Source organism: Salvelinus namaycush, chromosome 1 (assembly GCF_016432855.1).
Source record: "Salvelinus namaycush isolate Seneca chromosome 1, SaNama_1.0, whole genome shotgun sequence".
Lineage (NCBI taxonomy): Eukaryota > Metazoa > Chordata > Actinopteri > Salmoniformes > Salmonidae > Salvelinus > Salvelinus namaycush.
The window spans coordinates 63122759-63139481 of NC_052307.1; the positions used below are offsets into that span (position 1 = coordinate 63122759).

At 44.9% G+C, this 16723-nt stretch overlaps 1 protein-coding gene across 1 annotated transcript in view; it reads right to left on the reverse strand.

Moving 5' to 3' along the window:
* LOC120052516 (zinc finger homeobox protein 3-like) overlaps positions 1-16723 on the reverse strand; it is a 69669-nt gene that overhangs the window by 19843 nt on the left and 33103 nt on the right. Inside the window, exon 3 of the mRNA XM_038999479.1 lies at positions 7789-7896. Coding sequence (XP_038855407.1) covers positions 7789-7896 — 108 coding nt within the window. The remainder of the gene's footprint in view (positions 1-7788; positions 7897-16723) is intronic.

Genomic DNA, 16723 nt, shown 5'->3' on the forward strand with positions numbered 1-16723 from the left:
AAGGAGGCTGATAAAAACAGAGAGTGAGGGGATTTTAGCAGCGTGTGAGGTCTGAGCGTGGCATGGTTGGGCTGGTATCAGAACATGGCCGAGCATCGGGGCCGACCAGATCCATTAACAGGGGCTAGAAGCAGAACATTGGCTCCTGATGGAAGGGCCTCTGCCTCCTCCAGGACCCACACTGTAATTCATGTGCACTGGGCTCAGCACACAGCCACATTCTGGCTATGAAAGGCTATGAAAGGCAAAATAAAGACATTGGGTTCAGTTGGAGGGAAAGCGTACAGAAAGGTGAACTCTATTGCTCTCTAAAGTCTCACTTCTTTTGGCCTGCCCTTGGGAGGCAATTTGAAGTTAAATATGCCGCATAAAATGGCAATCAAGGATATCAAGTTCCTTAATATTCAAATCTCGCTGTCTCTCCTTGTCAAATTAGCATCGGAGGACATTCTGAGCTGTGCTTTCATATATGGAGTCCCTGTGTGACCTTGTCCTGGAACTGTCTGTGTAGCTCACTTGTGATAAGGTGTGAATCAGTTTGTCATCAGAGGGGCTGAGCTCATCTTCATGGCTTCATCCATACATGTGGATCACTGTGGGGCCTCCCCAGTGACCTCTCTGACTGGGAGGACCCTGTGTGTGACCCTGACCTCTCCTCTCCGCACATTACACACCCGCCTCACATCCAGCCCAAAACAACTCTGACAGATACACAGAGTGGACTTTCATCTGAGAGCACAAAAGGTATAGCAGGAGGGAAAGAACCCTTAAGAGTCAATTAGGTGATTATTAATTCATGGGCCTTTTCCGTAAACCAGGGGCTTTTGTGCTGTCGAGTCCCGTAAGTGAATTGGACTTTGGCACCTTGTCTCACCTCCCTGGGCTGGGCTGCATTACTCAGGCTGCAGCGAGGGGGCTGTCAGCACACAGCCTGGTCTCTGTAGCAATCACAGCCTTGTTGTGCTTTCAAGGGGGGGAAAAGATGGCAGCTGGAGTGAGTGACCGACACAAGCCAGGCTGAATTAACACAACAGGTCTTCTGCCATTGAAATCTTATAGGAATGCAATCACAGCTGCCATTGTGTCATTGATCTGCCTCTACGTCCTTGGGAAGGGATATTCCACGAGTTGGAGCTAACAGGATGGAGAGGAGAGGAAAGGAGAGGAGGGGAAGAAGAAAGGGGGAGAGAATGATTTCCTGTGGCGGGTGTCTGGGTCTGGGATGGTAGGCCTGGTGGTGCCCTCTTCTCTCACCACTGGCTGAAGAAGCCTGACCTTCAGTATGGACACTGTCCCTCAGGAGGCCAGGGAAAAGGATGCATGTGGTCACTAGCTCCTCAGTCTCCTCCCCTCCTACCGACTGGCCCTATCCTGTCTGCAGACCCAGCCCTGCCTCGGAACCCAGAAGCCTCCGGTCGTAAAAACATAAGCCACAGTTTAGGCTCCGATGGAGCCAGGCCATATGGCCCTACTGCCTGATACCCACCACTCTGCCCTGGGCCCAGGCCCAGCCGCTTCCTACCCACAACCACCCCTCTCACAATCCCTTCCCACAATGGCCTGATCATTCAGGGACAGACTCACAGCCATCTAATGTACTGGAACTCCCTCCATTCAGTCTCCTCCTCACCCCCTCCCCACTAACCCTCCACACACTCCACACTTCACAGGGCCAAATTACTGAAGCTCTCTCTCCCCATGTCCCTCTGCTCTTCACTCGCCTCTAGTCCCTCAGCAATTGAACCATTAATATGGAGAAGCAGGTTCAACTCCCCAGTGCTACAAGTCATTCACTTTTAATGCATATGCTAACAATAACTGAATATTATCTCTCTTTTCCCCTCCCCTTTCTGCCGTCTTTTTTAATCTACAGGCCATGTTAGAGCCCTGAGCGACAAAGGGCTATATTCCACTTCACCTCATATTTCTCAGGTAATTACTCTGCATCAATTAATTTCAAATAAAGAAAATTACAACCAAAGCCTAACGCCAAAGCGACTCTATATCGAGGCTCATCATTCCTCAGTATCCTTGGTGGATAACCCTGACTTTTATTAAATGAAAAACCAGCTCCACACTGCATGGGAAAAGAAGAGAGTGGTTTATATAGGCCTACAGGCATGACTGCAACAAAGACACATTTAAAATGAAGAAATTAAAAGGAGATAGTAATTAGTGTCCGCGTTATTAATCTTCAGGCCACTGAGCAGCCGGCTGACATGGCGTTCACCTTTAAAGGACACTCCTCCCCGCCCACCCGGCCGGCACAGCGGCAGTAGCAGCAGCAACATGGCTGGCCCATAACACTACAGCAATAAAACTCAAACACTGATCTTTCAGGGAGTTGGCTCACAAACAAGGACAATTTATGGTCTATAATCTTCAAAGACAAAAGGAATTATAATTTGAGGGATGACAAGCACTCAAAGGACATGATATGAATATGTTTTTAAAAAATCTGCTCTCCTCTGACTTCATGGGATAACAGTTGCACATTATTAGAACTCAAGGGAGACCATTGGTATAATACATTCCTTAGGCTGAACTGTTAAAAAATATGAAAATATGAGATATAAAAAATAATGAGCACTGTCCATTGCTAACCTTACCCTACTGGCCAGCACAGCATTTCTGACAACTCATGAGACTATTACTAAACCTAGAGGTGAAAACTACCACATCCCCATATGTGTACGTTCCAGTGTGAGCCACACACCACTCCCAAGACTAGAGAGCACAGACCATTATATGTTCAGCCTGCAGTATCACTCCTCTGCATCCAGGGGCTGCTAATGTTCACTGCACTGACAGAGACGCATCCATCGTCTAATTTCCCTTCACTCACACACACAGACACACACAAATCTACACATACAAACAAACCCACACATGCATACACACATACATAAACAAGCATGCAAGCACACACACTCACAACCATACACACACTCACAGCACCGGGCTCCTCCACACTCATCAAATCACAGAGATTCATAGGTAAAAGTAAATATTTAAGGGAAAAGAGATGGGACCAATTTGGTTGGGTGCTCTGCCGGTGACAGAATGCGGATGACCCCGCGCTGTAATATCATTTTCCCCTCCCTCGCTCCAGCTCCCATAATTTGAAAGTCAGGAAGGGGGTATGAGAGGAATTATTCATAAACCTCAATTGCAAAAGATTGCAACCCCCCCTCCCTCCCCACACACACACACTGCACCCTTCCCTCCCATTTCTCCATATAGACCACCTCAATACAAACCCTTCCCATACATTTATGTTAAGCATGTCAAATCATATTGTGGCCATTCCTCCTAGCCCTTAAGTGTATTAACAATCCCTCTTTCCTCTTTCTGCCCCCTCCCCTGTCCTCTCCCCTCCTCCTCTACCTTTCTCCTACCTCCATCCCTGTGTATTCACCCCCTGCATTAATACTGTCCTTCTCTAATCTAGGTACAGCTCCCCTTGCCTTCCGGACCCGAACCCCTCCATTTCACTAATGCTGCCTCAGCTAGGTGAACAAGGCGTGAGTAGAAGGGGAGCAAGGCTCGAGGCTGGCCATTTATAAATATTTCATTGGCCACATTATAAACGACCCCTGGATAGCTTATTGGGGAAGTTGGCTAAATCGCAGCTTCTGCCAACATTCACTTTATTGTTTAAATAAGTAATGAATTCAATATACAAACTAAACTTGTGGTTGTATGTCATCCCTCTCTCATGGAAAATAATTACAAAGTCTGGTGTGTGTGTTCACCTGTGTGAGCGGCATATTGCAGAAATCTTTCAGCAGGAGTAGACATGCAGAATACACATGCATTTCTAAATGGCTTTAATGAATTTTGAAGCGCTGTGGCACTAAAAAGGGAAAATAAGATTGACAGTAGCTTTAAAAAGGAAGACTCCTTTCTTCTGCCTCCGCTAATGCCGCCTGCCTGATAGTGACTGTCATTTGTAAAGGGAACAACGTCTCCACACCAAGTTCCAATGGTTGCATGACAAGGATGAGACGAAACACTTCAATAGTTCTAATGACGGACCTTAGGAGAGCGGCACACCATCAGACAGCGGGAGACAGAGCACTTTTCAGACAGTCCTTTAAATAACAGGTTAGCTCAGTCCCTCACAGTCTAGTCCAACAAACAGCATCAGTGTGTTGTCTGCCTTCTCAGACATCCTGAGACAATCATCAGCCACAACAAGCATGCCTCTGTTTACCAAATGCATTCTGTGTTCCTCTGTGCTGTTGTTCATACAGGGTTATAGAGGGTCTCTGTATAGGCGCTGTGTCCATCAATCATACAAACATAGAGTAGAAAAAGCGACCTTCCATTAAACTAGCGCTCCCGTCTCCTTTCTCAGCTGACAACACACCCGTCCCCCCATCCCTTCATCCCTCCATCCCTCCACCTTATCCACCCACCCACCTTTTCACTGACATCAAACAGAAACCCAGACCTGGTTTCCTAATGCACACGCTATTTTTAACTAAGCGGTTCTAATAAGCTGCTGGGAAGCTGTACATTTTTCATATGCAAGCCCATCTTTCCTTTGTGAAAACACAGAAACACACTTATTTGGTGATTAGTGACTGACAGAGGGGAGGAAAGGAATTGAATATGCTTGTATCAAATGGCATGCCTTTCAAAAAACAGGACTGCTAATGCGAGGACTCTTCCTGAGCACCACAGGTATGAGTGAATTATTAATCGCTTGACTCATTTTAATGCTTTTTAAAGTGCTATATTTTGATGTGTTAAAATGTACTTTCAGCCATTTTTCAGGCAGGCATGCATATCATTACTTCTCCCATCAAAGAGGAGCGTCACCCTTTCAAAGAGCACAAACAACTCATTTAAAACAAAAGTTAGAATATCAAAGACCTTTTTACAACGATGGGGCTTCAAGTGGTGTGATGAACTTTTTTGTAGAACTTTCTTTAAAAAAATGTAGGTATGCAAAAGGTCTGGATTGTTTTCCAGCTTTTAACCTCACCAATGTAAATGAAGACATCAGAACTCTAACCATCCCCCAGATCCAGGGATGGAGCTGGTCTAGTTAAAATGCCATCTCTCACTCTGCCTGCTAGTCTGTGATGTTGGCTTTCATTACCACAACTCTGTCTATTGGATGGGAGGAGATTACAAGAAATCCCCCTACTCGCTTCCATCCTTGTCTGACAACATGAAACAAATAGCTAGATCAAAACTAATTACTGATAATACTTATTCCCTTTTCTACTTCATAACAGTAAAAACTCAAAGTATAAAAAGGACCTTCCATTAACCCAGTGCTGACAAGCAGGATTCTACCCTGAACATTGTCCAGAGAACCATGCTGGTGCTCCCTGGTGAAATATGTGCGCCAACAGTGTTTGGATGGATATTTACACAGTATCTGTCTCAAAAAGGTGTGTCAACGCTCCCCACACCCCACCAAGAACCAATGGAAAAGCACCTCAGGCCTCAACGCTCTATGGGCTCTCTTTTATTAACAAACCTAACACAATGGTAAACCTAAGCACAGGCGGTAGCGCTATAGGTTCAGGGGTGTATCAGAACTATTTTTGCTATTTTCACTATCACAATTATAGGCTTACTTGCTGGCGTTGGTGCGAAAGGGCTGGGCTTTGATGAATAAACATTCAGAACCAATCAGGCCAATCAGAACGTGCTCCCTGGTGAAATATGTGGTTGCTTCAAGTTTTGTATTTACAGCCTTTTATGTATTGCCTTGGAATCAACTCCAATTCCAATGCTAGTCCATTATAGTTTATTAAATGGCTTACAGAAACGAAATAACAAAATGTAGACCTAACTTTGCTAAATACGTTAACTTGAACCCATTTGCAGTCCACATTGTTTTAAGTAATTGCATGTCTTCAATAGCATTCACACTGATATAGGAGCTCGGCCTACTGTACATTACATTATGGCTGAGCAGGGACATGCCAAACATTGTCAATAAGCAAGATTACATTCATTATTGATAAGGCCTAAAAGAGAACAAACAATTCTAATCAAATGCTAAACAAAACAACAAACTTGTTTTAAATAGGCTATGTCACACTTACAGGCACCATCACTTCTCCCCGCGGGCATATAATATTAAAACAACACAGAAAATGGAGGGTTTTATGCACATCCAAAACAGGACCTGCATGGCTAAAATAATGTGGGCCTGCCTACAATGCAGAGATAAAAAGTGAATGTCAGCTCACTGTTTTACTCCTCTCAAACTTTATATTTCAGTAAAGATTTGGTGGATTAAGATTTATTTCCAAGCCGTCTCAGGAGACAAACCCTTTATCTGCAGTCTTGACTACTTCGCAATTGCATAGGGCAGGACAAAAAAAGCCTAATTGAGAGGAGGGTAAAGCTATGCTTGGTTTTTAACCAAATAAAATGAAATTGGAAAAAACGGAATGTTTTTTATGTTTCTAAAGGCCCCAAAAGCACATGAGGCTACTCTTGTTCCATGTGCTTATGGGCAGTGTGCGTCCCGGCTGGATTGGCTGTGTTTCCACTGTCAAAGTTCATGCCATAAGCAACTGCGTTACCATCTTTTGGTTGGTCTTAAATATCCCTACCGGCGCTGAAATTACAACTTTGGATCATGTTTTTAAGGACACGCCTCAAATATTTCCACCCTGCCCATCTGAGCCCAAGCGAACTGATATAAGAAAGGTAAATTGCCGAACCTGGTGTTAGGGCTGAAAAACAAAAAACAACGGCAGTCGAAAATAGAGCCCTATATAGTTTACTGCTATTACTAATGACTATTACTGTAACTATTACTAGATTGTTACCTAACTATTATTACTATAACTTCTAACTAATTCTACCAAGGAAGTTTAGAATATTCCTGGTCTAGGAGTGCTGTGATTGGATATCCAGGCCAAACCCCCAACAGGGCTTGACACAAACCCTAGCTATGCTCTGACGTGAACATATGGCCAGGTAGGCCAAGCAGTGGGGGGCAGTCACAAACACTTCCTGTCTGTGAACCTCCTCCTCACACTCATACACCCACACACGTTCAGCCTGGACCTGCTGACCTCAACTAGCAGCAGAAATCAGCTAAACCATTTCTAATGCACGCTGATGTAAACCAATCACATTAAAAGTTGATAGGATTCACCCTAAAACCTACAACAACAAACAATCATGGACTCTCACCAAAACACAGGCCTTTAATCTGCAGATAAAAGTAGGCCTCAGGTTAGAATAGGCCCGAACACTAATGTCTCGCCTCAGCTCAAGCCCCACCTCTCCATGGAACTCAACACCTGCACCTGGCATCAGAAAGCCCATGGAGAGAAATATCCCTATCTGATAACATTTAACACAGGTGTGTGTTTCTGTCACACACAATCAGTGCAGTGCAGGCGGGCAGGCAAGCCCGCCATATGGGCACACACACGTGGCTGAGCTTGAATTATGCGCCCAGGCCCCTCTCCATAAAATCCACTGACAACTGACAAAACATGAGTCACCTGACCAGATTAGCTCAATTGACAATTTGGCCTAATTCATCAGATAGGATTTGATGTGAGGAGACCTGTCTCCCTCCTACAGTAAGAAACAGAAAGGCCTCCTTTAAAAAAAATCACTACAAACTGATTTGTGGATTTGTAACAGAGCAATATTAAAGGGACTCTGACATTTGTGTAGAATCTCTATAATTATTTGATACAAAAGGCCTTCTGTTGAGAACAAATCAGGTGCAATAGCACATGATCCCTGAGGGCAGTGTTGCCTAAATGTGTGTAGTGTAAATATAGGCCTTACCTGTCCCTTTGGTGAGCTCCTTCTCCCCCCCACCTTCTCTGTCTTTGGTTTGGTCCTCCTGCTCTGTGGTGGTCTCACTGGCAGCCTCCACATCCTCGCTCAGCTCTCCTGAAGGGGGAGGAGAGGATGGGATATGTAAATCAACACGCCATCAGAATTGGTGGAAGCACTTAAAGGGACAGCAGCGTTTTTTTTCTATAGGAGCTTACAACAATTACATTCGCTGACACAGTTAAAAGGTTACCAGACAAAGAGGGAGGGATCTGCTTTCTGTCCTGTGCTGCTTGATCACCATGAGTGCATTTTGCCATTTATTTTCATTAAAACAATAAAATTAGAGAAATCGTTTTCGTTCATCAAAACAGAGATAGAGGAAATGTATTATATTTTCTCATCTATTTTCTCTGCTGTATCCACACTACTATGAACACATTTAGAAAATAATTACAGTTCATTCGAAAATATAATAATAATAATAATAATAACCATCATCATTTTTTATACAAGTCCCAAAGTTATAATTCTTAATTTATTCAAGACCATGACACAAATATCTTTATGGCTTCCTCTCTTTAATGTGGACATAAAACTGCAGAAAACCGCACACATGTGGTAGAGACATACACACGTTTTCCAAAGCGGTTTGAAGTATGCAGACAGGAAAAATAATTGTGTGAGGAGTGTGTTTCTAGAGAAAGACCTCTCTCTCGTTCTCTCTCTCTCCCTCTCTCTTTCTCTCGCTCCCTCTTTCTCTTTCTCTTCTTCTCACTCACTTTCTCTCTCTCCACATGCATTACTGTCCCCAGCTGCAGTCTGCTAGGCTACTTACCAATACAGGGCTCATTTCACCTCTACTTCCTCGCTACTGCGAAATAAAAAAATCATAAATATTTAAAACTTTCAGACCGGCAATTCATTAGATTTTTCGACCAAGTCAAATACAGAAATCCCCTGTAATGACCTTAAAAGCCTCAGCTCAATATATCAGCCCATTTAAAAGCATTGAACTCCAAACAATGGATATCTGATAATGCCATCTGTAAGTAACGCAGAGAGGGAAATATGGCATAAAACTGATAATAAAAAGGGCATCAATCTTCTTTATTTCTCTCCAGTGCCCCCCGAGCAGCCCCTCGGCCTGTTAAGTTTGTTTAAAAGTAGTGCGACTAGCACGCAACAGCATTGATTTGACAACAGTAAACTGGGCCGCAGTCAATAAGGCCTATCAGTTACTACACAAGTCAGCTAATTCTCAGCAAATGTACTTAAATGTTCTTTTGAAAATGCTTCCACTCTCAGGTCTCTACTCTACAGTCTATTGATATATTGACAATGCTACAACAACAGCCACTGAAATATCCTGTTCACATATTCAGCCCTGCAGTCAACACACATCTGATCTGAGCTCACCACTAGACAAGCCACTACGTACACGACTTTTATGGCCTCATATGATCTACTACAGCACTTACACCCCTATACTGTAGTTACCAACTATGTAACCTGGACCGAAACACAAACCCAAAGCCCCATCAAACTTCACTAGCACAAATAGCCTCTAAAAATGGTTTCTTGGTAGAACATTTTGAATTAAATCAAAGATGTACATTTCACTACCAGCACGGTATGGTATTATCTCTATTCATTCATGACTGGCAATCCGTGAAGTACTTCAAACATTTCAATCTCCTTCAGTTCTCATGGTAAATAGATATTTCCTGTGCTTCCATATTCACATGTAAATCAAAGAGAAATGAAAGCTATACGACGAGAGACACATGATAGCGTGTGTAAAGTGATTACACATTTAGATCAGGCTGAAATTGCGATGATAATGTGCTATTGGAGTTCTGCTATCCTAATCACTGATGCACCAAGACAAACACACTCACTAAAGACAGCAATAATATATAGCTCAATAATAGAATAGAAATGTGTGATTTTCTCACTAACTTAACAAAAGGTTGGATTTAGAGGCCTGAGAAGTGCTTCTTACTGTAAACTGAAGATACCATACAAGCATGCATCATAATTGCAATAACTATAATTATTCCAGTTATGATAATAACTACAGAATTGAGGAGATTGTCATTGACAAAGCTTTAACTCAATAGAAAACACCTTTGTGTCATGAGGCAAGAGCAATATCCAGGCGTTCCTGACTGTTTCCCAAAGTAAGAAGCCCCTCTCCTCACAACAGAATGATTGGTGTATAGATTATGTTGTTAGACATTATTGCTAGCAGCAGATGGGGATCCTGTGTATAAATGAAGGTATTTAACAGGGATAACTGGCTCCCAGTAAAAAGCACATTTAAGTGATCCCCAGATCCCACTTGCATAAATACATTTTTTCATTATTTTATTATTGACCATGTTTCTGTTACGTTTCCAAGGCAACCTGCAAGTTCCGTCCAGTGTAGCCCATCCTGTGCTGGCGAAGCGGTCCTAAACCGTTGCCCGGTAAACCAGAGGAGAGCCGCAGCCTAGCTCCAAAATCCCATCTAACTCCAGCCTGCACAAATCCACACAACTCCCGGAGAATTAGAATACCATACAGCCGCACAAGTGCTCAGATTACAAAATAATCCCCAGGTAAATTGTACACCTTTAAAATGGTCTGCATGTCATTCTGAGCTGTCCTACTCTTACAGTGTGTCTAATTCCACACCTCCACACTTCAACATGCTTTTTCAGAAACATTGCAGTGATCCACAGTCCAGATTTTAACTCTATTCAACGTAACTGAATACAACAGCTGTCACCTCAGCATTCTCCAGACGGATCTCTTGTGGGACATAGCAGAGAGAGCTCCCCCCAGCCTCTGCTGCCTGCCTGCCCCCTCTCGCTCACACTTCTTCATTTTGGTTTTTAATCAAGATGTATGACACTTCCACCACACACCGCACAGTAACCCCCCATGATGAATGTAGAAATGCAGACATTTAAATCCACGAGCGGCAGTACATCTTTAAGTGGCAAATGACTGTGTCTATTCCTCATCTCATCTCCAACGGTATTACACAATGATTAAAGCCGGATCCAGCCACAATTAATGAAAGGTCACAAGTGGCCTAAGAGTAGGATGCAAATGGAAGAGCCACTAAAACGGACTCATAGATTAGGACTGGAAATAGACGGGGAGAAACACTCAGAGCTATGGCAATAGGCTATTTCTAACCTCAATCGTTCAAATGTAAAGGACAATAGCCTGGAGGTTGTCGTCTATTGAATTGTCTTCATTAACCCTCCTCATACAGCGATATTAAACTGTTCCGTTAATCTAATCAGGCAAGCTGAATAAGCTTCCGCTGCAGACACACAGATTACACCCATAAAAATATCAGCCCTCCACTGCATGTCAACGGAGACAGTCCACAGTCTCTCCATCCTACCAGCTCTCTGTCTGCAGAAGGCATCACAGACACAGCAGCCAGGTGAAATGGTGTGACATGGAGATGAAAAAGACAAACTGAAGCATCTATTTCCCCCTGGCACAAACACACGCTCCCACATACATTTGTGCGCGCACACGCACAACCACAAGCGGCTGCTGCTCTCCTTCCCTCGCTCTCCCTCTGCCTGCCTGTAAGTGCAGGGGCTTAAGCAGACCCATAGGTGTCACCCTATACAAGCCGGGAGAGAGCGAGGTACTCACACACATTAATGGGGGGTGGGTGGATGAGGAGAGAGAGAGAGAGAGCAACAGAGACACAGGGAAGGAAAAAGGAGAAAAAAATATGTGGAGATGTACAAAGCAGATGCTCTGCAGGAAGCGGCCGGTGAAGATGAGACGGGGAAGACAGTGCGATAACCTTCAGATGAGGCCGAACAGCCTTCCTTCCCCCAGAAGAACAGTGATTACACTAATACTAATCCCACTGACAGGCACAAACGGACTAATAAATAATGGATGGTAACCACTGCACTTTCCAGTACTCCTTCTGAGTCTGAAATAATGATATATATATATATATATATATATATATATATAGACAGTGTACATAGAAATCAGCCAGTCAAACTCCTCCTCTGTTGCAGCTGAACACATGCTAAACTAATAGCCATTCTATTAACACATAATCCAAACCTACCTGCTGCAAATGGCTCCAGTGCTCCTCACACACAAGTGAATCCCTGCTCATTTTTTGTATGTCTGTCTGTCTCCCTTTCATGCTCAGCGGCAGACTCCTCTGCCTGCCCCTGTCTATCCCGTTCTCCTCTCCCCAGTCTTAGAGTACCAAGAGCGGGGGTTGAGCTGTGCCTCTCCCTCTCCCCAGTCTTAGAGTACCAGGAGCGGGGGTTGAGCTGTGCCTCTCCCTCTCCCCAGTCTTAGAGTACCAGGAGCGGGGGTTGAGCTGTGCTAGTCACTGGTGCTCCTCTGTGGTGTGGAGCTGGCTGTGTGTCGGAGCTCTCATTACTCTCATTATGATTATTGAGGCTGTTGTTATCATTTTAACCAGGTGTCACAGCGCTTCAACTGGAAATCAGGGGTGCACTTCCCCCACTTTATCCAGCTCTGGACAGCTTCCTTTTCTTTAACGCCGCGCTGTCGGATAAAAAGCAATCTTATTTCACACCTCACAGACTATCTTTCTCCTCTACCTCTTTCTTTTAAAACCCCCCCTGCTCCCCATCAACCCTTGCACCCCATCCCCATATCAAAGCTGGCCTGACTCCGGACTGGGGGGTGTCAAATGAAAGTGACAGGAGGGTACCATGGGACAATGGGACACAGGCCCCATGCTGGGGGCTTTCATGCATTGTCCGCTCCTCATATCAGCACCTCTCTGCCCCATATGCAAGCCCCCCTCCTCACTCCCTTAAACCACAACACAAGGAAAAACACTTCCACCCCCCCCAAAAAGTATCCTTGCCCCGGCCCAGACTCCTCCTCATGCCCTCCCTGATGAGCTAGCTGTCAGAAAACCACGACTGAGTAAAACACGGCCCACTCCCTAACCAGAGAGGTGAGAGGTTAGAGAGGTATGGGCCATCACTTAGTAATAATAGTCAACCACAACATATGATACAACCACAGTACCACACAGCAACTACACCGCCATTCAAACAGTCCAACAAACTGCTGATATCAACATAAGATATAAACAAAAAAATATATAAAAGTGATATACAAAATATAAGTGATGAATGCCGAATTTGCTATTAAAAAAATATTCAAATGCGTATTTAATAATATTTCACACTTAGTGGATGTCGACAGGAAACCTCCAAAGTAATTGTAAATACAAGCATAAGATACAAACGGAAATTAAGCAAGTCAAACATGTGGTGAGGATTGGGTGATTCCCCTGCTATCATAAACACAGTGTCTGACTCATGCGCTCTGAGACCTAGCGTCACACCAACACACTGCACAAGCTGACCAACTGACTGCCCAACACTCCACTAGTCTTACACACCCCAACACACACCAACACACTGCACAAGCTGACCAACTGACTGCCCAACACTCCACTAGTCTTACACACCCCAACACACACCAACACACTGCACAAGCTGACCAACTGACTGCCCAACACTCCACTAGCCTTGCACACCCCAACACACACCAACACACTGCACAAGCTGACCAACTGACTGCCCAACACTCCACTAGCCTTGCACACCCCAACACACACCACACACATTCAAAGAGGAGTGTCTTGTATTTCTAATGCTCTTTCAGTCTCTCAAACCCCTCTCTCACACACACATACACACACATACATATACGCTCCTCACATTTAGGAAGGAAAGAAGAGTGCCTTGGTTAAAAGGGCCGCGGTGTCTCTCTGGCGGTGTGGGACTGAGTTACGTGCTAGATTCCTGACCTGTCTAAGGGAGGACATGGCACTCTCTCCCCACTGGCCCTGCCGTGACCTCACCATCTAAATGTGAATGAATACTTTGTGTCTCCATGGGGCTGGGGGCAGGGGGGGAGGCGCAGGAGGAGCAGGTGGAGGAGGAGGGGTAAAGGGGGTCCGGGGCTAGGGCAGCTAATAGCTAAAAAACTTTAAACAGCAAGTTAATCACAAACAGCAGGGATAGCTCACACTGCCTTAGAACAATACCAGTGGGCCCCATCCCCTCTCTCTCGCTCCCTCTCTCTCTCTTCCAGCACCCCCCCCCCCCCCCCCCCCTGCCATGCCCGGCCAACCCCCCTAAGCCTTCCAAGCAACACTTAATTTGATCCCCCTAGCCTTTCAAAGTCACTGGTCATTTCAGTGGACATTCAGCCCTTATTCAGGTCACCGAGGGTCACGCAGACAAAATAATTTTATCTGTCCGCAACGGCAGCAGCGTCTAATAGGGGGAAATCTAATTTACACATGCCACCGGAATATCCTGTTATTCTAAATAGACATCACGACACCGCATCGCAAACATGACATGTCTAATGCAATGGATGCTCTGCATGTCCAATAAGTAGGGAGCTGTAAACAGGACATCAATCGTGATGAAATAGCTCCTCTCCCTTCAAAATAGAGCTCACATAAAACCACATATGACTATCTAATTGGGCAGTATACTACACACAGCATATGCCAATTTAAAAAATAGCATGTAATATTTTCCCTAAAGTAATTATCTCATAGGAATTAGTACTAATTAGTAGAATTATTGCTTGTGTTATTGATATTTAGACACATTATATATACATCTGTGGAGAGTGGTGTTCTATTTCTCTTCTCTTTTGTGTTTTGGTGGAGGAGAGGAGGAGAGGAGCGGGGGATGTAGGTTAATGTGCCTGCACAGGGACTGAGCATTCAGGGATCACTCTCTCCAGCTAACCTCTACACACACGTATACAGACAGAATACACACACGCAAACAGCTCTGACCGGCCATTACGCGGTGTCCTGTATGACGGTAGCCTTGCCTATACACACATTATGGACAAAGGAGGATGCAGACTGTGCTTTTCCCTGGCAGGCAATGAGCTAAAAGCCTGGGCAGGAGGCAAAGACATCACCGGACACACTACTGCTCTCAAGTCTCTCATCTCCCCCAGGCCTGGGGGAGATCTGTCCTGCACAAAGACAGCATAGACACAAACACTCTCACTCGACTAACCCCCCACTCTCCCTGTTACCCACCCACCCACCCACCCACCCACCCACCCACCCACCCACCCACCCACCCACCCACCCACCCACCCACCCACCCACCCACACTCACTCACTCACTCACTCACTCACTCACTCACTCACTCACTCACTCACTCACTCACTCACTCACTCACTCACTCACTCACTCACTCACTCACACTCACACACACACACACACACACACACACACACACACACACACACACACACACACACACACACACACACACACACACACACACACACACACACACTCACACACACTCACTCACTCACTCACTCACACACACTCACACACTCACACACACTCACACACACACACACACACACACAGATTAATCTTCCACCCCTTCCTGTCTTTCTTTTAAAATCAACCCTTTTCTTAATGCATCGCCCCTTTTCCGTCATCTCACACCACAATAGCTTTGCCTATTTCTAGACTATTGAAGGGGGCTAGCTAAGCAGGATCCAGAGGGAGGGGGGTTAGGAAAAATGCATCACCGCTGTCATGAAGGGCAATCACATCAACTCTGAAGTATTCACCAGTGGGTCGGAAAATGCGATGGTACAGTTGTGACAGGCGAGTAGCCTCCCCTCATCCTCCCCCTCCCTCTCCCCACTCCCCATCAGGGAGGAAGCATGGCGGGCACTCTGAATATGTATAACCCGGAAAAAATTTATTGATTTTTCATTTGGCAAAAAAGGGACATAAAAATCACATAACCCGAAACTGTCACAGCTCTTTTGTTCATAGCTCATCTCTCCCGATGTCTGGCTTTTGCCACAAACTCCCTTTAATTACCAGGTACAGCACAGACACACACAGAGCCACACAACACAGACACACACACACACAGCCACACAACACAGCCCGCTGTGCTTAACAAGACAGCACCTATCTTACAATCACACATGTATTAAATATGATCAACACCAAGCTGCTTTTGTTTAATATCTGACAAATAAAGCAGACTGAATGTGAATATACACACTGCAATGTTATATACACACAAATTATATCTGCTGTAGAAATTGAATGCTAACAATATCCTTGATTTAATATACTGTGTGTGAGTATTTTTATATTTAAGTTGATGCTACTTTACATTCACATTCCGTAGCCTAGTTTACTAAGGGGCTTCATTTCAATGTGGAATTATTGAAACAGGTTTCTTCAGTCCCACCGCGCAGCAAGCTGGCAGGTATGTGTGCATACACGCGTCTGTGTGTCCATTACCAGGTACTTATCTGTTTACGCCTCTTTTTAGAACTACCGACCCACCAGTACAGCGGGCCGTCTGAAAAAGATCTCTGCCTGTCAGTTTATCGAATGCTCCATTTGCATATCTTTGTAGTGCATCCATCTGCCTGTGGATCGCTCTGTGGAGGCATCAGCTGAGAAAATCAATGTGGCCATGGTTGGATGTATGTAGCACCCACCTCCATGTGTTAGGAGTCCAGCTCACAGCACACAGCCCCCACATGGCTCAGTCTACACCAGTCCTCCCGGGCCTGCCACGTACATAAACATACACAAACACACTACCCACAAGCCCTCTCTCTCCAGACTGGGCCGCTCCAGCCCTCCCGCCTGCCTGCCTCTCTGGCTCGGAGCACGCGGTCAGCACCGGGCTTGACGGGCTGCTTGTTTATAAAAGCGTACGCCTAGCTAGATAAAACAGAATTGACTAGGCTTCTGAATACCAATATGGCTAATCAATTTGATTAAAAATATAAAATATGGGGGCTATCATTGATGTGTTTTCTTTCTAATACTATCTGTCTGCTATGCCTGCTAAATCAAATGTGTTGGAGGGATATCTT